This window comes from Myxine glutinosa, chromosome 3 (genome assembly GCF_964187855.1).
Source record: "Myxine glutinosa chromosome 3, kmMyxGlut1.1, whole genome shotgun sequence".
In the NCBI taxonomy this organism is placed as follows: Eukaryota; Metazoa; Chordata; class Myxini; order Myxiniformes; family Myxinidae; genus Myxine; species Myxine glutinosa.
This window is the reverse complement of record NC_136263.1, coordinates 149,579,031-149,601,500: the sequence shown is the minus strand read 5'-3', so window position 1 is coordinate 149,601,500 and position 22,470 is coordinate 149,579,031. Positions and strand designations below refer to the sequence as shown.

The following is a 22,470-nucleotide window of genomic DNA, read 5'->3' as shown; positions in this document are numbered from 1 at the left end:
GCAAAGCGCTGCCTGTTTGCCCTACACCGAGGCGGGTATCACGCTCAGCTGAGCACCGGTGTCGCACAAAAAACGCCGCCCGACGCTGTGTCCATGATAAACAGAAGGCTGCCTGAATGGCCGACGCTCATGGCAGGCAGCGAGCGCCGGCCTGGTCGTTTCCCGACCTGCCGAAAGTGTACGGTGGGCGGCATGTTCTGGCCTTCTTCCAGAACCTGGCGTGGTAATAGCACATGGTCCGCTCTTGTGGAGGCTCCGGCGGTCGCGTCAGGTTCGGTCGACGGGGCGTCGTGGCGGCCGCTGCCGCTAGTGGTGCTGACTCGGCCGGTGGTGGCGCCGGTCGTGGCGCGGGCGTTGCCTCGGTCGGCCCAGGGTTCCAGGCGGCCGCTCCGACGTGTCGCCTGGCCGAGAAAAATTTATCGGCCTCCTTGGCCAGTGCGCGAGGGTCCGTGATGGGCGAGTTAGCCAAAGCTAACCGTACCTGCCCGGGTAGCTGCCGGAGGAACAGCTCGCGGAAGAGGAAATCCGGGCTGTGGTCGCCGAGTAGAGCCAGCATGTGGTCCATGCACTCAGATGGACGGGCCTCACCCAGCTCCGGGAGGTCGAGTAGTTGTCGCGCTCGTTCGGTCTCCTTTAGTTCAAACACACCGAGGAGTAGGCCTTTGAGCGCGCCATATTTGTCGGCGTTCGGCGGGTTCTGTAGGAAGCTCAGGACCCGGGCCGCGGTGGAGGCGTCCACATGGTGGTAGCGCGTTGTGTCCTCCGTAATGTTCCGCAGGGCGAATTGAGAATCCGCTTGGGCGAACCAGACGGCCGCGTGCGATTCCCAAAAGCCCGGGAGCTTCAAAGCTACAGATGACTCCATCGCCGTGTTCTTGAAAAGGGGTCACCAATTGTGGGAGCTATGCTTGCACGATAAAACCGGACAAAATGAACGACGCCAGGAATGAAGTTTCACTGAGCTATTTATTTCCAGCTCACTCGAAAGAACTCAAAAGCACTGAATCAGCCCATCGAACGGGCGGCAATTTATAAGTAAAGCTCAACACACAAAAGCCACACCTCTCAGGCGGGGCGTGGTATGCAAATAGGTAAGCCAAGTGTTCGCCCGGGAAAGGCAAGTCTGGACACGCCCGGGCGAGTCCGGACAAGTGACCGCTCGCCGGTTGCGTCATTGGCCGGTGCAAGGTAATTGTGTCATGCTTCCGGTAACCGCTACACTGTAATAAAAAGATGAACTGATTAGATGTTGGGTTCAAAACGTCAAAGCACATGTGCGCTTTGAAAATCATTTTGCAGATCACAACTCTAGTTGGAAGCATCTGATGTTTTCTCTCTTCTATCTATCTCTTTCTTTGGCAAGCTCTTTTGAGATCAAATGTAACAGCAGCTTGACAACTAACGCAGGTGGAGGCATATCCATCTTCACATTTGTGTCAAATTATATTTTGTATTTTTATGTTATTTTAATGAAATAAATCTTGTGCAAAAGCATTGATTCTTAAGCAGAAGGAAAACAATAAAGGCAAATACTTATTAAAGGTGGGTTTGGGGGTGGTGGGGGATTATAGGCAAGTCTTTGTATTATCGTAGCCATGTCTGGCCCTTTTCATCCATCCATGGATAAATGGAATACCTTTTGGAAAGTGGGATAAAGTAACTCGATTCCAACTTTTTTACTGAAAATGTGGAGCTCTAGGCATGCACTAACTCGTTTGACTCTCTGCTTTCTCCTAGGGATGTGGTTGAGCACATGGTGCAGCACTTCAAACATCAGATCTTTGGCGATCGGAAGCCTGTTTTTGATGGCAGAAAGAACCTGTACACTGCAGTGTCATTGCCTATTGGCAGCAAAGTAAGTGTAATTATTTTGGCTCATTAGAGTGGATTGGGAGTAATTATCCCTTTGTATCATGAACAAACAAATGATTTTTAGCTTTGATTTGTATCCACAAATGTACAAACTGCATAATGTGGTACATCCCAGCTGGAGATCGTACAAAATGTCGAAAATTTGATTTGGCAACAGCTATTTATTTGTTTTGTTTGTTTGTTTGTTTGTTTGTTTTCCCCAGCTCGACAGACGGAGCATAGTTTAGACTCCTAAGTCTTTATGTCATATTACAAAACACCCCAGCAGTATGTCCACATCAAATAAAATGAATAGTCCCTGGTGGGACAGATGATCGGCTCTTTCGTCTACGAGCTAATAACTACAGACTTGGCATTTAATATGGAATTTTTTTTTTTTCTTGACTTGGGTTTACTTTCTTAACTCACTATATCAATCTGGGGAGTTTCTTTTACACTTTGGTGATTTATTTGTTAAAAGAACCATGTCACTGATTGTCTGTCGCAGCAAGAAGTCAACAACAGGATTATATCACAGGTGGCGTGGCAAAATGTACGGACAGGTGCATTTGACGATTGGCTTCACAGTCGGGTATACAAGGGTTGTTGCGTTCTGTATTAGTGGAAAACAACTGCTGCACGTCTCCAAAAGTTATTGCCGCTTCCTCTGGAGATGGGCCGTCAACTCGACAATGCTGTTTGTCATGGAGTGGTGGCTTTACGAAATTACGGCATGAAAGAGCGTGCTGTTGCTCGGCAGTATGGCATCACTCAAGGTCAGGTGTCAACGATCTTGAACCGAAATGCTCAGCGGGGTGGCCCTACTCCAATACCGAGGCCAGGACGTCCCGCAGAACCACAAGGAGGGATGATCGCCAGCTGCACCGGTTAGTCCGCAATGGCCGTACCAAGTCAGCTAATCGGCTTAGGGCTGAGTGGCAGCAACTGACAAATGTGCCTGTATCCAGAAGTCTAGTCAACCAACGACTGGTTCAAGCAGGCTATCGTGCCAGGCGTCCCCTGAGAAAGCCACGGCTGACCAGACAACACCGCCAGTGCCGATTGCAGTGGGCCAGAGAGCACCGTCAATGGCAGCCAGGACACTGGAATCACGTGATCTTCAGTGACGAGTCTAGATTTCTGGTCTATCGTCAAGATGGCCTCGTCCGAGTGCGCAGACAAGTGCATGAAACCTACAACAAAGATTGTATAGTGCCAAGAGTCCAAGCTGGAGGTGGTGGGGTGACCGTTTGGGCTGCTTTTCATGCAGGGGGCAAAACTGACCTGGTTGTTCTGAATGGAAACCTGAACCAGTTCAAGTACAGGGCCATTCTGGAAGAAACATTGCTTCCATTTGCTCGTGCAGCCTTTCGAGGAAACTTTGTCTTCCAAGATGACAATGCGTGGCCTCATCGTGCTCGCATGATCCAACACTTTCTTGCTGACCGTGGTGTAGAGCATATGGAGTGGCCTGCCATGTCCATGGATATGAATCCGATAGAGAACTTGTGGGCAGAATTAACGCATCAAATCGACCACTTGGACCAGCAGCCGACCTCTGTGCGTGAATTGTAGCAGGCTATTGTAACTGCATGGCAAGCGATTCCTGTCCAAACCTTGGCAAATCTCGTGAACAGCATGCCTCGACGTGTACGTGCTCTCCTGAATGCTTGTGGGGGTTACACGAAGTACTGAACTGTAATTTTACTGTCCGTAATCCCAGTCGTAATTTAACTTTTGTTTTTGTGAAAATTTTTTTTGGCTAAAGTGCAAAATAAAGAGATACTTCTGGAAAACGTACAGAAGTTTAACACAGTACTGTCCATGAATTGAGTTCGATATCAGTTTACATCACTTTCACGGATCAATTAATTTGTTTCGAAATGTCAAATGTGGTTTTTGTTTCTTTTAAAGGTCACGTTAACAAAATCTAGAATAATTTCAACATAATTCCAATGAACTTTTGGTTCTAAGACATCTTGAAAAGTAAGTTCACCCCCACAAAAAAAATATTCCATATTAAATGCCAAGCCTGTATATTCAGATATGGTATACATGAGACCCCACATTTCCTGTATACAGAATGAAACAGCGAGCATTGTACAAAGCATCACTTTAGTAGTGCAATATACACTTCATGTACAATACAGTGCATTACTATAAAGTATGTGAGGCACTCGTATATTGTACTCGTATGTAAAGCGCGATCGCGCTTTCTGCATGTCTGGCCCTTTAATTTCCTATGAGCCAAATTATACTCTTATTCAATAGAACTGAGTAATTGGAATGGTAGAGGTTTCAGCAAGTAAATGGTCCAGTACTACATTTGTTACTGACCTGCAGAATAGCCTGGAGGTGTGTGAACTCACCTATTTTGCTGTCTAGCCGAGCTCTGAATGTCATCCCAGCTTTAAACTGTCGTCATAGTGTTTTACATGCAGAGTGAATACATCAATAATGGTATGTGCATCATCCAATGGCTGGATATTAAGCTGGTTGTCCCATCTGCTAGCATGTTTTGGCAGATGTTAAAGATTCTATGGTAGCTTATGCTAAGAGGATGCGAGTTGTTGCTTGGCTAAATTCCAAATTCCTCGCAGAATGTGCAAATGAGCTGTATTAATCCAAATCGAATTGGTGTATTAACCCCCCCCAAAAAAAATTATTCGGGTTCTATGAGTTCAGATCACTTATCACATGCGCATGGGAGAGATCCCTAGTGTAAAGGGTGTTTCCGTAAAAAATGCCTTTTTTCCCGAAATGAATCATCCGGTCGGGAAAAAAGGCATTTTTTAGGGAAACATCTTTCACACAAAACAATCAACATACAATTCTGAAATTTTTTCGCTGAATACTTCAATACATGTGTTGATATGCATTTTTGGCTCTGCAGGTGGGGGGTTGGGGGGTTCTGGAAAAGGGGAATGTAGACTTGGTGGGATGAATCAGCAGCTGCTACCATTAAGTCTAGTATTCGGAGGACATCAGCCAATGGGAGGCTTCATCGAGCAGTGTAGACGATGATGAGAAAGGGTTCTCAATCATTAACTAGAAACATATCGAAGGGCTCTGGTGGATCAAAGTTTCTTGGGAGTATGTTATGTGGCAAGGAGGAGAGAGCCTCGAGGCCAAGCATGGTGCATAACCAAAGCCAGATGTGAGACAGAGCATGCTTAACTGGAGTGAAGGTTATCATAATTTCATTATTAATTCTGCTCATTACGTGGCATTTTATACTATTTGAAGAGTGAACCAAACAGTTCAATCTTGGTTTCATCAGACCACAGAATCTTGGTTCGCACAGTCTGAGAGTCCTTTAGGTGCTTTTTTGCAAACTCCAAGCTGGCTTTCATGCGTCTTTCACTGAGGAGAGGCTTCCGTCTGGTCACTCTGCCATAAAGCCCAGATTGGTGAAGTGTTGCAGTGATGGTTGTCCTTCTGGAAGTTTCTCCCATCTCAACACAGGATCTCTGGAGCTCAGCCAGTGACCATCGGGTTCTTGGTCACCTCTCTTACCAAGGCCCTTCTCACCCTATTGCTCAGTTTGGTCGGGCGGCTAGCTCTAGGAAGATTCCTGGTTGTTGGAAACTTCTTCCATTTAAGAATTATGGAGGCCACTGTGCTCTTGGGAACCTTCAATGCAGCAGAAATTTTTTTGTCGGCTTCCCCAAATCTGTGCCTCGACACAATCCTGTCTCTGAGCTCTGCAGGCAGTTCCTTCGACCTCATGGCTTGGTTTTTGCTCCGATATGCATTGTCAGCTGTGAGACCTTATATAGACAGGTGTGTGCCTTTCCAAATCATGTCCAATCAATTGAATTTACCACAGGTGGACTCCAATCAAGGTGTAGAAACATCTCAAAGATGATCAAGAGAAATGGGAGGCACCTGAGCTAAATTTCAAGTGTCATAGCAAACGGTATGAATACTTATGTCAATGTGATATTTCAGTTTTTTTCTTTTAAATAAATTTGCAAAACTCTCTAAAATCCTGTTTTCTCTTTGTCATTATGGGGTAATGAGTGTAGATTGATGAGGCAAAAAATGAATTTAAACGATTTCAGTATAAGGCTGCAAGATAACAAAATGTGAAAAAAGTGAAGGGGTCTGAATACTTTCTGAATGCACTGTGTATATATATATATGGATGCTAAAAGGGATAATTATATTTTAATGGTTCAGGGTGCAGTATAGAAAATTTTTAATACTTGCCTGCTTTGTTTATTTATTTATCTATACTGTATAAAATCTGCCATGCTTCTATTGGGCAATAGAATGCTCTAATTAAGAATTCACTCGCACAGAGTAAACCTCAATTTTAAATATCTGCACTCTTTCAAAAATGTACATTATAATAAAATATTGAACAGTGATTTGTTATCTTGGGATACAATGCGTTGTATGATATCTTCTTTGTTCGTATGCAGCACAAGGCTGTGGGGTAGCATCATTGTTTGATGGTGCGTCTGTGCCGCTGATGCAATGCCCTCTGCTGGTTAGGGTAGGAATTTGCAATATGGCCAAAATGTCGGTGATAGCTCACCGACTCTATGCGAAGCAACAATGGGGTATTGGGGTCAACAATTTGGTGGAGAGGCTGGGTGTGTGACTTGGACGAAATGATTAAATTTTGGTGAAGATCTGGATCCGGAACTGGATCAAATAATTTATTAAATGATTCTTCACAATTGAGAGATCCGGAGAAAACGATATAGCACGATATCTCAAAAAGTTGTTGACAAAATCAGCCTAAACCTGGTGGACAGGTTGGGTGTGTGACAAGGAGGAATTGATTCAATATTGGTGAAGATTCAAATTCGTATCCGGATCAGATAGTCTTTGTAAGTGATTCTTCATGATTGAGTGATATGGCCAAAAACTATATATAGCACGATATCTCAAAAGGTTGCGGATGACTTATGACAAAACTAGATGGATGAGTTGGTTAAGCGACAAGAACAAGCCGATTCGATTTTTGTTCACGTCCGGATCCAGATCTGGCCTATTAGTGGGATACAAAACGGAAACTCTTCAGCCTGGTGGAGGTATGCATTCTACTGAGTGCCATTTTATAAATTATTTTCCATAAGCTGTAATAAGTTATTTATTGAAAAGTCGTATGTTAAAATGATTGTTTTTAATTGCTGAGTTAAGGTTAGAAATTTTGATTTCCTGTTTTGTTAAAGGTTGATCTGGAAGTGACGCTGCCTGGAGAAGGTAAAGACAGGACTTTTAAAGTGTGCATCAAATGGGTAGCGTTTGTGAGCCTAGCCTTGCTGCATGAGGCCCTGTCTGGAAGAAGTAACCAAATCCCATTTGAGGCAATCCAGGCCTTGGATGTGGTCATGAGACATCTACCTTCTATGAGGTATGTTGTACCTGCTTTCCGCAGATTATTGTTGTTGTTGTTTATAAAACAAAATGGCCATTTTATGAGGTGGGTTACACGTCGCCGTCACCATTCGCGTATTTCCTTTTTACATTTCGCATGTGCCCTGCAACATCTACATTGACCAGATTTTGCACTCCTGACTCGTCAACAAAATTCATCTTATAGTTATAAAGGCTTTTTGACGAGAGTGGCAGTTTGCACACCATACACCATCTCGCTAATAGAGACACGGTATTACTTTGTTGACAGTACCTTGTTTTTCTCTTCTTATACCCCATAGGTACACACCTGTGGGACGTTCCTTCTTCTCAGCCCCCGAGGGCTACTACCATCCGCTGGGAGGAGGCCGGGAGGTTTGGTTTGGCTTTCATCAGTCAGTGAGACCCTCAATGTGGAAGATGATGCTCAATATCGATGGTGTGTTCCAGTAGCTTGAACATAGATGAGGTTACTCGTTAGGGAAGTTTTGCTTTTGTGAAAACTATCCGCGCCTACCTTCATTCTAAAGTTTCATAATAAAACTCTTCATTCTAAAGGGTTTATACTGTCGTAGAATATTGAAAATTGTGCCGTTAGAAAGCTTAGTCATTTTACTTGGTTGGAAAGGTAATAATTGGAACAAATATTTGTGTCCGTTTAATCACAAGGTTCCCGGTTTTAGGGGGGACGGAAAACTTGGGAAAAAGTGGGAAAAAACGGAAAAGTTTTTGAATGAACTACATGGACCTCAGTAGCAGTTTATTGGACAAAAAAGTTCACTTACACTAACTCTAGTTTACAAAAAGTTTACAAAAAAGTCTTAAAACTCAAGCTAAAACAGCTAATGCACAGTAGCTGTATGTATACTGCCAGCTGCCACTTTCAACAGAGAACTATAGCCATCATATTTACAATACAGCTAGATTTTGATACCCAGTTTATATTGCAACAGCTACGGCCCATTCCGGTTACCTGGTTTGAGTCCCGCGGGTCAGGTAAAAACGACTGCAACCACCAGCTGCGTCCACAGCACCAAGCATGTTTCATGTTCCTGGACCTGTTTGTCTTGGTTTGAGCCGGCTGGTAGTACGACACTGAAATCACTGGAAATCACAAAAATGAGGCCACTACAGTGAGTATAATCCAACCCCGAGACCAGGTTTATTTATTTAAAGAAATTAATGGTTTGGGAGACAGATTACATGATGCAATTTAACAAGAACATGTGTGTAATCAATAAGCAAATATCAATCAATTTATAATAAAACCCGTTAACCCTTAACGAATCATCCCGCCCTCGAGTAAACCAAGCGACGCAAATTTCCTAAGGATTCTCATCTCTGGGCACATTCATTCATTCACTTGACAAGAATATAGGGCAAGGATTACAAAAACAATGCCATGAGGTCACTTTCAAACCCGGGAACAAGCTTGGCAGGAGTCCTGGAGCAGAGTTTGGCGTGTTGGCAGCTCTCTGCCCCAATCTGGCATCGAAGCTCCTCAAAGCTCAGTAAGTGTCCCTCTCCTCAGAGCCCTCTTTGCTCTGGGGATTCAATGTTCACATCTCCGGAACAACCTGCTCTGCAGACTCAAAGAGACTCTCTTCTCTCTCTGCTGATCACAGGCGTTCTCTTCCATTTTGCATGACAGCCATTCTTCCAAAAGGCTCCCTCTCATCGGTCATAACTGTCGCTGTCCTGCGTTAACTTCTCTCCATGTGAGCATGAGCAGCTCTTAACTATCACCAGCACATGAGATAACTGACAATCCTCGTGCTATGCCAATGTGGTCTCCCGTGGTGAGGCTAATTGCCGGTTTCCTCAATGCTGTTTCGTTGGCTTAGCGGTTAGGGTGCCGGCTTGGGATCCTAGGATCCTGAGTTTGAATCCCGGTTGATCGCTGAATTAACACCAGGGGGGTTGACTCAACCTGTCATCCTTCTGAGGTCGGCAAATTGAGTACCAGTTCACTGGTAATTTTCTGTGTGCTGCAAGAGGCGACTAACAGGGTTGGCAGCAGAAAGGGCATCCGGCCATAAAACATTGCTTCAAAAAGGGGACCACAGTGCCCAAAAAAGGCCAACCCCTGCTCTGCAGGGAAAAATGGCCTCTAAAGGTGGTCTCTCCTCAATGCTGTTTCGACACACATGCACAATATCCCTGCCTCTTGCACTTTAAACCTCATGTGTGTGCTTTGTAAGGACATTGAAACTGAGGAAAATAACTTTAAAATACACAGCCAGTGGGTGATGGGTTGGGGAGGAGGGGGCGGGGGGGGGTGGGTGTGGAGAGGAGGGATAAACAACAGGAGTGGAGGAAAAACAAGCATCTATCTACACATACGCAATGCATACTGTATCCATTGCACAAATCAGTATACAAAAAAAATAAAAAATTACTAAATCACGCTTATCTGAACTAATACTAAGAAATAACTATTGCTATACTAAACAGATTTTAACCCTTAAGGGTCATTCCCATAACAATATGTAATGTTTGCTTCCCAATATCTTTCATAATTTTGTGCAACTTTAAATTTCCCTGGTGAAATGTTATTGTATCCAAATACTGTAGATGCAAGTTTTGATTTTTCTCATGTGTTTTTACGTTTCTCTGTGCAGTTTCTGCCACGGCATTCTACAAAGCACAGCCAGTGATCGAGTTCATGTGTGAAGTTCTGGACATCCGTAGCATCGATGAGCAGCCAAAACCTCTCACAGACTCACAGAGAGTGAAGTTCACAAAGGAGATAAAAGGTGTGGGATATTATTATTTGTGCTTTAAAAAAATAATTTGTGATGGATAAACTCTGCTTTCGTGGAAAACACTACCTTACAACGTTTTCACATGACAATATGAAGCTTCATTTTTATTTATCAAAGGATATAGTGTTATAACAATATTTGGCCCATAAAATCAGACTATGATGAAAATCAATACATTTTCTGTGTTTTTCATGCAAACAGAGAACTATTTTACACACTGTGTCACAGGGCTCTTTTTAGCTTTGGTCAGACATTCTTGCTCTCTTTTTCTGGACTTGTAATTAAGCCTCCCTCTATATGAGATGGGAAGGCTTATTGCTGTTGCAGTATTTGTTTATATAATCAGTGCCCCCAATTATTAATAGTGCCACAGAGTTTCTTAGGTGCCTAAGAGTGCTATACCACCATTTAGAAGAACTATATATATATATATATATATATATATATATATATATATATATATATATATATATATATATATATATATATATATATACACGCGTACCAGTCGTGTCCAAAAATATTGGCACCCTTGCACTTTTTTCAAGTAATGCACCATTTCTTCCAGAAAATTGTTGAAATAAAAAATTATTTTGGTATCCACATATGTATTTCTTTGATTTGCAGTGGAACAAATCAAAAAAGCTGAAAAAATATCTAAATCTTACTTTATTCCACACAGAAATCCTAAAATGACCCGGACAATATGAGTGGCACCGTTTAGAAGTTGTTAGAAATAATTAGATTTCAAGCAGACGATTCCCCTTTACTTTGGAATTTAACTCACCTGTGGTGAGTTGCAGGTGCCTGCAATATAAAAATCACTCAGTCAACCAGTTTGAATAGAGAAAAGGAGTCATTCTGCTGGTTTGGGTCACTGTGTGTATCGCAATGAGCATGCAGAAAAGAAAGAAAACCAGAGAATTGTCTGAGGAGGTCAGACACAAGATTGTAGCCAAGCGTGGACAATCTCAAGGCTGCAAGTCCATCTCCAGCGACCTTGATGTTCCTGTGTCCACCGTACGCAATGTTATCAGGAAGTTTAAGGCCCATGGCACTGTAGCCAACCTCACTGGCTGTGGCCGCAAGAGAAAACTTGATCAGAGATTGCAGCAAAGGATTGTTCGAATAGTGGAGAAAGCATCTCGATCAACTGTCAAACAGATTCAAGCTGATCTTCAGACACAAGGTACGACAGTTTCAACTCGCACCATCTGTCACCAACTCAATGAAAGGGGGTTCTACGGTAGTAGACCCAGGAGGACCTCACTGCTGAGAGAGACATAAGAAAGCCTGACTGGAGTTTGCCAAAACACACCTGAACAAGCCAAAATCCTTCTGGAAGAATGTCCTGTGGACAGATGAGACCAAATTAGAGCTTTTTGTTAAAGCACATCATCTCTATGTTTATAGAAAACAAAATGAAGCCTTCAAAGAAAAGAACACCTTCCCTACAGTCAAACATGGAGGAGGTTCAGTGATGTTTTGGGGTTGCTGTGCTGCCTCTGGCACTGGGTGCCTTGAATGTGTGCATGGCATCATGATATCAGGAGATTACCAAGGTATTTGGGAATACAATGTTGAACCCAGTTGCAGAAAACTGGGTTTCCGTTGAAGGTCATGTGTCTTGCAGCAGGACAATGACCCCAAACACACTTCAAAAAGCACCCAGGAATGGTTCAAGACAAAACGCTGGACTGTTCTGAAGTGGCCAGCAATGAGTCCAGATCTAAATCCCATTGAACACCTGTGCGAAGATCTGAAAACAGCAGTTGGGAGAAGGCACCCTTCAAATCTGGGAGAACTGGAGCTGTTTGCCCAACAAGAGTTGGCCAAACTGCCAGTAGAGAAGTGTCGGAAGCTCATTCATGGCTATAGGAAGCGCTTGAGTGCAGTTATTTTGTCCAAAGTCTGTGCTACCAAATATTAAGTCTTGGGTGTCAATAATTTTGTCAATGCCGTTTCTTTTTATTTTCTGATTTAAAAGGATTTTATTAAGTTCTGAATCAAAAACAAAGGTTCTGTAATATTAACAGTGAAATAAAGAATTGTGGAGACCAAATACTTTTGTCAAATTCAACTTCGTTTTTGGGAAAATTGTGAGTTATTTGAAAAAAGTGCAAGGGTGCCAATATTTTTGGCCACGACTGTATATATAAAATATAAATATAAATATTTATATATACACTCAGACCCCACATAACGCTACCCCGCATAGCACTGATTCGTTACAATGGGGTTTATAAATTAATATATTCAAATACGTATATTCAATTTTCTATTGAAATAAAAAAAATGACAAAAATTCATTCCAAACAACACTTGAAACTTCTTTAGAGCGGCCGCCATTACAGTAAACATTCATTCAGCCAAAGAGAGCGCTTCACATACGCTCTGAGCCACTCGCAGCCAATCACGTATTAGTTCATGCTCTGCCTCCACCGCGTGTGTAAACGTTCTTGCTCCCTCGCAAACTTTTCCCATTTTTTTCACCCATAATGTCTGGAAGACAGCCTGCAACTTCCAGTGAGGGTAGTGCATCTAAGATGTCTCGGAAAAGCATTAGCATGTTTGTGAAACTGCAAGTGATACGGCGTTTGGAAGCTGGTGAGCGTCAGGTTGATGTCGGTGCCTCTTTGAACTTGGCTACATCGACGATCAGAACGATTATAAAAAATGCAGACAAGATAAAAGCTTCTGCAACGACGACCTCAAAGTTATCATCAACGAAGGTGATTTGTTCAAGGAGCCATTTGCTTGAAATAATGGAAAATAGACTTAATATATGGGTGGATGACCAAACACAACGGAGCATGCTCCGAAGCCAGCTGATTAAATAATGGAAAAGGCAAGAAGCATCTTCAATCATATTCAAGAAGAAGAAGAAGAAGATATGTCGGTAACATTCACAGCCAGCAGAGGTTGGTTTGACAGATTTAAACAGCGCAGTAACCTCCATAGCATACGTATCTCTGGTGAAGTGGCTCGTGCAGACAGCAAGGGATACTAGACAGCTAGTGCAGACAGCAAGGGATACTAGACAGCTAGTGCAGACAGCAAGAGATACTAGACAGCTAGTGCAGACAGCAAGGGATACTAGACAGCTAGTGCAGACAGCAAGGGATACTAGACAGCTAGTGCAGACAGCAAGGGATACTAGACAGCTAGTGCAGACAGCAAGGGATACTAGGCAGCTGGTGCAGACAGCAAGGGATACTAGACAGCTGGTGCAGACAGCAAGGGATAATAGACAGCTAGTGCAGACAGCAAGGGATACTAGACAGCTAGTGCAGACAGCAAGTCAGCCCAGGATTTTCCTGCAACACTGAAAGCCATACTCGAAAAGGACGAATACCCTCCCGAGCTTGTCTTCAATGTGGATGAAACGGGCCTATGTTGGAAAAGAATGCATTGTCGTACTTTCATCTCCCGAGAAGAGAAACATGCATCTGGGTTCAAGGCTGCAAAGGACCGGTTAACTCTCTTGCTAGGAGGCAATGCTAAAGGTGACTTTAAGTTAAAGCCCATGCTTGTGTATCACCCTGAAACACCACGAGCAATGAAAGGCATTTTAAAGTCAAGTCTACCAGTGATTTGGAAATCAAACAAGAAAGCCTGAGAGTTGGTTGATATTTTCCAAAATTGGTTTGTTTCACATTTTTGTCCAGCAGTGAAGCGGTATTGTGAGGAGCATGACCTTGAACCTAAAGCATTGCTGGTGCTTGGTAATGCCCCAGGCCACCCTGAGAATCCTGACACCCTTCGGACCTGCATTCCTGTAGAAGTGGTTTACCTTCCACCCAACACCACTTCATTGCTCCAACCAATGGATCAAGGAGTAATATCGAATTTTAAAGCCTACTACCTTCGTCGCACATTCAAGCAACTCGTAGAGGAAACAGATGGTCAAGACAAACAATCCATCAGGCAATTTTGGAAAATCTACAACGTCGTGAAAGCTGCAGACAATATCAGAGCAGCCTGGGATGCAGAAACTTCAAACTACATGAACGGAGTGTGGAAGAAGCTATGGCCAGAAGCATGCAACGACTTCCTAGGATTTCAGGCGGAACCAGTCATCCAAAAACATCGTTGAACTGGTCAATGAAGCGGGATTGAAGATGTTAATGATGGCGATGTTGAAGAGTTACTGCAGTCTCATGGTGAGAGCCTTAGTAACGAAGACCTTCGAGAATTGGAAGAGAAACCCATCCTAGGTGAATCTGAGGACACGGATGGAGAAGAGGATACACCAGCAAGAAACCTCACCACAGAATTCCTCTGCACTAGCATCACCGCGATCACACAAAGCATGGACCAGTTCATCGATAATGACCCCGACTGGGAGAGAAGCAATAAGGCAAAGAGAGGTGTTCTCGACATGATTTCCTGCTACCGAGAACTGCTTCATGAGAGGAAACTTAAGAAAAGGCAGTCAACTCTCGACGACTACTTCAATAAGAAGTCAAAGTTAGAGGAGGACCCACAGCCTGGTCCCTCCTCGAAGATGTAACCTCCACCCACTTCCCTCTGCTGCTGCTGCGATGTGTTGCTGCTCCACTGATGTACAAGTAATTACTTACTTATTAATGATACTAGACATTGTTCATTAAGGTTTATTATTGCACATTATTGCGTGTTTGTTACTCCCACGAATTGCTGTATATACATAAAATAATATATCATGTATCTCAGGTTGAATTTTTTTTAATCAGGCACGCATGTCCATTTACGTAATGTTATAATGACCCCGCATAGCGCTGATTTACATAGCGCTCCACCTCCGAACAACGCATCATCAGCGTTAAGCGGGGTCTGAGTGTACACAGTATATGTATGTATACAGTCACATGAAAAAGTAAGTACACCCCATGTAAAGTTTTGACTTTTTCAACATATTTCAACATACAGCTATTTGATCTTCATTTCAACAATATTGACAGATAAAGGTGATAGAATACAACAAATATCATGAAACATTTACATTTTGTAGTCCATTGTATGATTTAAATAAACATAAATGCAAATTTTGCATGTGGAAAAAGTAAGTACACCCTGGCTCTAATAGGTGGTATTGCCCCCTTTGGCAGAAACAACCTCAAGTAGGCGTTTCTTATAACTGTCTACCAGTCTCTGACATCGACTGGGAGAAATTTTTGCCCACTCCTCCATGCAGAATTCTTTCAGCTGTGCGATGTTTGAGGGGTTTCTTGCATGCACAGCTCGTTTCAAATCCCCCCACAACATCTCAATAGGATTTAGATCCGGGCTTTGACTTGGCCATTCCAGAACCCTCCATTTCTTTCTTTTCAGCCATTCCTTGGTGGATTTACTGGTATGTTTAGGGTTATTGTCATGTTGCAAGGTCCACCTTCGGTTGAGCTTCAACTTTCCCACAGATGGCCTCACATTATCCTCAAGCACCCTCTGGTACAATGAAGAATTCATAGTGGAATTCTATGATGGTGAGCTGCCCAGGCCCTGATGCAGCAAAGCTGCCCCAAACCATAATGTTTCCACCACCATGCTTTACAGTTGGTATCAGGTTCTTGTGGTCAAATGCTGTCTTTGGTTTTCGCCAAACATGTCTTCTGGTACTGTGCCCAAATAGCTCTACCTTTGACTCATCTGTCCAGAGCACATTGTTCCAGAAGTGCTGGTCTTTGCCCAGGTGTTCATTGGCAAACTTTAGTCTTGCCCGCATGTTCTTTCTGGACAGCAAAGGTTTCCTCCTGGCACACCTCCCATGTAGATCAAATTTGTGCAGCCTCTTTCTAATGGTAGACTCGTGCACTTTGACATCAACAGTGGCAAGAGCTACCTGTAGGTCCCGTGATGACATTCTGGGGTTCTTAGAGACCTCTTTCAGCACCTTGCGATCTGCTCTCGGGCTGAACTTGCTGGGGCGACCTGGCCTGAACAAGTTGGCAGTTGTTTGGAATCTTCTCCACTTGTAGATGATCTTCCGGGCAGTCGATGAGTGATTTCAAATTGTTTGGAGATCTTTTTAAATCCCTTCCCAGACTCGTAGTCATCTATAGCCTTCTTTCTGAAGGCCTCAGAGAGCTCTTTTGATCTAGGCATGGTGACGCCGCACACTTCAACAACAAAGAGCAAACCAAACTTAATGTCTGATGTTTAAATAAGAGGTTCCTCCAAGATCCTCTCTAATGATGTTCTAATCATTTGCACCTGAGCTGGTGCACCTGATTCTAATTTTAGGTATTTGAAGTAGTGATAAATGTAGGGGTGTACTTACTTTTTCCACATGCGAAATTTGCATTTATGTTTATTTAAATTATACAATGGACTACAAAATGTAAATGTTTCATGATATTTGTTATATTATATCACCTTTATCTATCAATATTGTTGAAATGAAGATCAAATAGCTGTATGTCGAAATATGTTGAAAAAGTCAAAACTTTACATGAGGTGTACTTACTTTTTCACGTGACTGTATATATATATATATATATATATATATATATATATATATATATATATATATATATATATATATATATACATAAATAGTAAAATATTGGGGCGGTTGGGACGAGCTGTATCAGTTTCCAAGCTGCATGTCGGAGCCGGACTTTTGGAATGAAATATTGCAGCAAGTTTTTAAATAGAATGTATGCTGGGATGACATACCTTTGTTTTTCACCCTGACCTAATTTAAGTGTCACAATTAAATTAGAGACATTTTAACATTTTTCACCACAACTTGACTAATGTTTGTCCCATCATAACTAAATTTCCCTCACTAGATAGCCTTGAGCAAAGATACTAGAGCAAAGCAAGATGAACCCCTCGGCCGTAAACCCATACAAAAGAGTGAAGTATGCACTGGGGCCGAACGGCCACCATTTTAGGAAGCAACTTATCTGTGGGGCTCCATGACTACTGACGTAGCACAGAATGGTGAAGGGTTTCATTTTTCCTTTTGGTACAAAGGAGAGGAGAGAACATCAATTTGAAAGCAATTTTTTTCTAGCTAGTTTTCGTGTGCAAATGAATGTGATTAATTGTATTATGAGTGAAATGTTTTATTTTGGTGACATAATGGTAGAATCACTGGTGTTTTTGTAACAAGAAAGGCATTAAAAAGAACAAAAAAAAAATAAAAAAATTCAGGAACAGTGTTGCCCTGTCTCCTTGGTGCTGTCTATTTCCTTTTCTATTTAATTTGAAATTTTTTTCTCCAATAATTTGTTTTGAGGGTGAGGGATGGGTAGGAAGTTAAAATATATGACATCAGTCCATATTCCTCTTTTGTTTGTATTCATATTCAGACTCTACACCTCCTCTTGACAGTGCCATGATGGACACGTCTGTTCTTGAACTTGAGTGCGTACTGGACACACACTTACAAATGTTGCAACTATTCTGGATTTCCTTTGCTCACTGCAAACGTGGAAACACTTGTAGACATCCAGCTGATGCATGGCTTCATTGAGCATGAGACAGATATTGTTTCTCATCATCTTAGATTCACTGAATTCAGTACGAAACGCTTCCTCTCAGTGTGAACAAAAAGTGAGGAACTCGTCTGATGGGATTATCAGAGATCGAAAGTTGGACTTGGATATCGTATGCCTTGTTATGAATGAAGAGCAGGGTGGGATCATCCAATTCAGCCCCACTTCTTAGAAGATCCTTTCTGCAAACCAGACACGATGACAGCAATTCATGTCCACTAAGGACTCTGCATCACAGATAACCATAGATGTGTGCTGGTGTGTTTTGCTGAGGAGGCCTGAGTTGAACATTGGGAATTGCAACATTTATTCAATCTGTGCTGAACTGAACGGGTGTGAGAAACTGCACTGATCGACTCGTTATTTTCTTGTTGGTGAGACTCTGCAGCCTGAGAATGAATTTGTCTGAGTCTGGTGAGCAATTTGCTCCAGCAGCCGGTTTGATTAATTCAGCGACCATCACCATCCTCAACGCACATCTGAATTCCTTTGCATATGGATCGTCTCTGCACCCACCTTTCCTCCTTTATGGTTGTGAAGAGGTTCTCTATGACGTCCTGGTTCAGACAAGAAGTGGATAAATATTTCATGTCAAAATCTGATTGAACCTGCTCCCACAACTGTGTTACGCAAGATATGGCAAGTTATTATTAATTTTTTTTGGATGGCATGGCTATGGAGATTGAGATTCTAACTTACATTTTAGGCATGGGCATTCGCCAGATAAATTTCAGAGGGGGGGGGGGGCATAAAACTTAAAAGGGGGACAAAAATTGTGTGATTTGTCCTGTTGAAGCCCCCCAGACATAAAGTTCACAAAAACGATAATTAAACACAACTTTTCGCTGAAACATACATAATTCGGTAAATTGGAGCCTACTAAAGTGTATAACTAGAACACCTCTCAGAAGAGCGCATACTCCCGCCGTGGGTTTAGTTGGAATAATATGTTTTGTTTAACATCCCCTCTCCCCAAAACAATAAATGAAAAAGAAAGTAAGCCCTAACTGTCAGAGAATTTATTTTGATATATCTCGGAATTATAGGAGAAAAACATCATTTAAGAATAAGAATAAAAGCTTTAATGCAGTAAAACAGAAAAATTCTTTCCCAAAAAAATTTCCAAATAAAATTCCTGTATCCGGAATAATATCCTGAGCTTCACCTAAAACTAATCAATTCTTCCTTATCCCAAGGGCAATCATCCCACCAACTTTCATACAAATCCGTTCAGAACTTTTCCAGATATCTTGTTCACAAACACACGAACACACGAACACACACACACACGGACGGACACGATCGAATGCATTACTCCCTGGTGGGAGTAATAAACCTGAAAATCGCAGAGCCAGAACCAGAATTATTTATTTGGTCTGGGAAGCCCATGCGAGGTTTCTTCTTCTTTAGCTTCTCACAACCCTGGGTGAATATGCGATCTTTTAAAAAAAAAGTTGGAATTTTGCCAAATCTGTTTTATTCGTTTGTTAATATACCTCAGCCATTGACAAATCTGAAACTAAGTCTTTATAAGTTCATCAAATACTGACACCGCGATTGACATTCGCTGAGCTAAATGTTGATATCTCTTCTGAGGTAAAAAAACAAAACAAAACAAAAAAACAGTTTTAAAGCATCACACGTATCAATCGATACATTTTGTAAAACGGGGAAACCTAATACACACTTTGGTGGTTTTAAAATGACAGAATATGTCTTTATTAGAAAAAAAATGAACATTGAAGATGATGCTGCTAAAAAAATACACCGCTTTAACGCATAACCACGAGTTTAAACTACATTTACAACAAATATGAAAACTATTTTCATATCACAATGTTAAATATAGAATATATAGAAGATAATGTTAAAAATAATGAGCCCTATCTTCCAATGGTAAAAAAATCCTTCAAAAAATTCCTGGATCCGGAATAATATCCTGAGCTTCACCAAAAACTAATCAATTCTTCTTTATCCCAAGGGCAATCATCCCACCAACTTTCATCCAAATCCGTTCAGAACTTTTCCAGATATCTTGTTCACAAACACACGAACACACACACACATGGACACGATCGAATGCATTACTCCCTGGCAGGAGTAATAAGGTATTTGCACAATTCTTGTGAGATTTTACATAAAATCGCATTTTAAGGTGGAATGTGCAACACATAAAAGTCGGTACAAAGGACCTGCTATCTTTATTTTACGTGCTTCACCTTAAGGGAAAATGGGGAGAGATCCGGGGGGGGGCAGATCCCCCTTTCCCGCACCCTCCCCTTTGGACGTCCATGATTGTAGGTAGGCCTATAGGGTCTAATGTTGGGTCATGCGCTCTGCTCTAAGCTAGCCTTGCTTGCGCAGTTGCTTCCTAAAATGGCGGCCGAGCATGCCATTGGATACGTCCCGTTCACGACCGAGTGGTTCATCTTGCTCTGCTCTAGTATATTTGCCTTAGATGGCCTAGAGCAAGGCACCTTTACATTGAATTTACATCATATCTCTCTGGTTTAAAGGTCAAGGATTTACACTGTTTGCAATACTAAACCACCATTTAGAGTTTTCTCCATTTTTTTTGTCCATGTACAAGGACTTTCAGAAGGAAATTTTGCATCAATAAACAAAATTAATAGTACTGGCGGTTGATCTATTTTTTTTTACCTAGACCTAATTTTAAGGTCATGACCCAATTATAGACATTTTAATATTTTCACCATAACTCAACTAACCTTTCTCCAATCAGAACTAAATTGCCCTTCCCAGATAGCCTCGAGAAAGGTGCATTTATGCTTTATTTACGTCATACCCACTCGGTTAAAGGTCAACTGGCGTTCTGAAAAAACTGGCGGTCAAGGTCAACTGGCAGTTTTTTTGTCATTGCTCAATTCTGCCAATGTGGAATCTCAGAGGTCAACTGGCAGTTTTTTGGTCGTTGCTCAATTCTGCCAATGTGGAATCTCAAAGACTGCTTGGCCTTCCAAGATGTTCTTGCATCAAAATAGTGCACCTGCACTGAAGTTATGCACCTGATATTTGATTAGTGTCCTTTAAATTAAAAAAAACACATTTTTGATCATAACTTGAAATTTTTTCCTCCGATTGTCATGATGTTGAGTTTTATGGATAGATTTTAGATGGGGACACATTTTCTTAATTTTCACTCTATATCTAAATGTTGAAGGCCAAAGTTATTGGTGATCCGAACAAAATATGCCATCATGGGCCAAGGCTAAGTTGCGGGTGATCGTCAAGGATAAGCTTGGGGAGGCTTACACTTGGCGATCGCTTTGTGATCACCGATATATAGTTTTCTTTGCCTCATTGCATTTCTTGGAGCAACAGTGATTGTTTCTTCTGCAGTTTAAAATCAGACTCATGCAGCTGATTTGAAAGATTCAAAGCTGGCATGTAGTGGTAAAGGAAGTTGTAGTTATGTCTTTACTTATTAACTTAATGCATTGGGACGAACTGAAACAAGCCCAGGTGCATTTGATGTGTATGGCCTTCAGACATGTTTGAGGGTCTCATGATCACTTTATTAAATCAAATATTAAAAATTGTGCATCTGAATTCAAAATAATGAGGATAGCCTAAGGATATGTTAAAATAAATGAGCTGAATATTTCAATTTGTAAATAAAACTACATGAAATCAAAGATCAATGCATGTACCGGCCATTTACGTGGCTTCCAGTGATCTTTTTTTCAGGGGTTCCATTTTGAATGGAATGATATTTCAATTTTCTTTATCAAAGGATATAGTTTTGTTCCAACAGTTATTATTTTAAGAGGGAAATGCTTAACCCAGCTCTGAGCGGGAGGTTGGATGGAACTTGTTCCATAAGAATGACAAACCGACATTAATTATCGTGCGTAAAAGAGACGTCGGATTATGCTTTAAAATATATTGTGACTTTCTTTACAAACTAATGCCTCCTTTACGAATACTCACTTGCTCACTTTATGAAATACCCTAATAGTGGGGCAACTTAGCATAACAATTGTGCATTTTGTGAGGAAAGCACCAAATTTGGCACACTAGTAGACTATCATATTATGAAAAGATCTGGATATTGGGCCATCTCAGATTCAGAGATTTGATTTTTGCAAGATTTCGATTCGATTGGGATCGAAGAGAACACCTTCTTCGTCTTCTGTACAGTGAAGTTGCCAGCCCTGAATTCTCTGGCTACATCTGGGTGCTTCATTGGGAGTGCAACCATGTCCCTCAGGTGAACAGGGACCCACCTGGCATAGTGTGTGTGGTCTAAGGCATGGAACCATGGGACCAGTTCCGTCAGGGCATCAAGGTACATCGTGAATGAAGCCTGCCGCAGAGAACGCACGTAGACCAGTACCAACATCTCTAGTTCCAGCACAGTTGCCCAGTACTGAAAGTTGGGAATGGCTTCTCCCCTCTGGTGCCACCAGTCTTCGAACTCAGGCAGGTCTTCTGCATCATCAGCATATGTCATACAGTGGCGTTCAAACGCACGGTGTTGCAGGATGTGCAGTGCCGCTGCAGTGATTTGATGAGCTCTTCTTGTGCGGGTGACGTGGGCAGCTCGCAGGAAGGAGTCGGCCGTCCCTGGCGTTGCAATCTCAGCTTGCAAATCTGCAAAATCTGCAAATCTTGCAAAAATCAAATCTCTGAATCGGAAATGGCCCAATATCCAGATCTTTTCATAATATGATAGTCTACTAGTGTGCCAAATTTGGTGCTTTCCTCACAAAATGCACAATTGTTATGCTATATTTAGCTTAGCTGCCGGACTATAAGTAAAGTTCAACCATCACTGCATAAAAAAGACATCAACAAATTTTGAACTTTGTATTTTGTTCGCTTGCCATTCACCCTTTGTCAATGCACATTTTAGTCACAGACCACCTCTACAGTAGTCATTATGAATTGCTCCCACTCAGGATGACTAAAGCCTCGATTATTAAACTTGTGAAATCCCCAAACTTACATGCACCAGATGGAGGGACAATTTACGCAAC

General features: G+C 42.0%; 1 protein-coding gene across 3 annotated transcripts in view; it reads left to right on the top strand.

Annotated features, from left to right (window-relative positions):
* The window catches only part of LOC137417989 (protein argonaute-2), a 122,195-nt gene that overhangs the window by 25,262 nt on the left and 74,463 nt on the right, over positions 1-22,470 (top strand). For all 3 annotated transcript variants that reach the window (XM_068103926.2, XM_068103925.2, XM_078774673.1), the window contains exons 3-6: positions 1,738-1,855; positions 7,038-7,219; positions 7,524-7,660; positions 9,843-9,977. In XM_068103926.2, the coding sequence (XP_067960027.2) occupies positions 1,738-1,855; positions 7,038-7,219; positions 7,524-7,660; positions 9,843-9,977 (572 nt within the window). The remainder of the gene's footprint in view (positions 1-1,737; positions 1,856-7,037; positions 7,220-7,523; positions 7,661-9,842; positions 9,978-22,470) is intronic.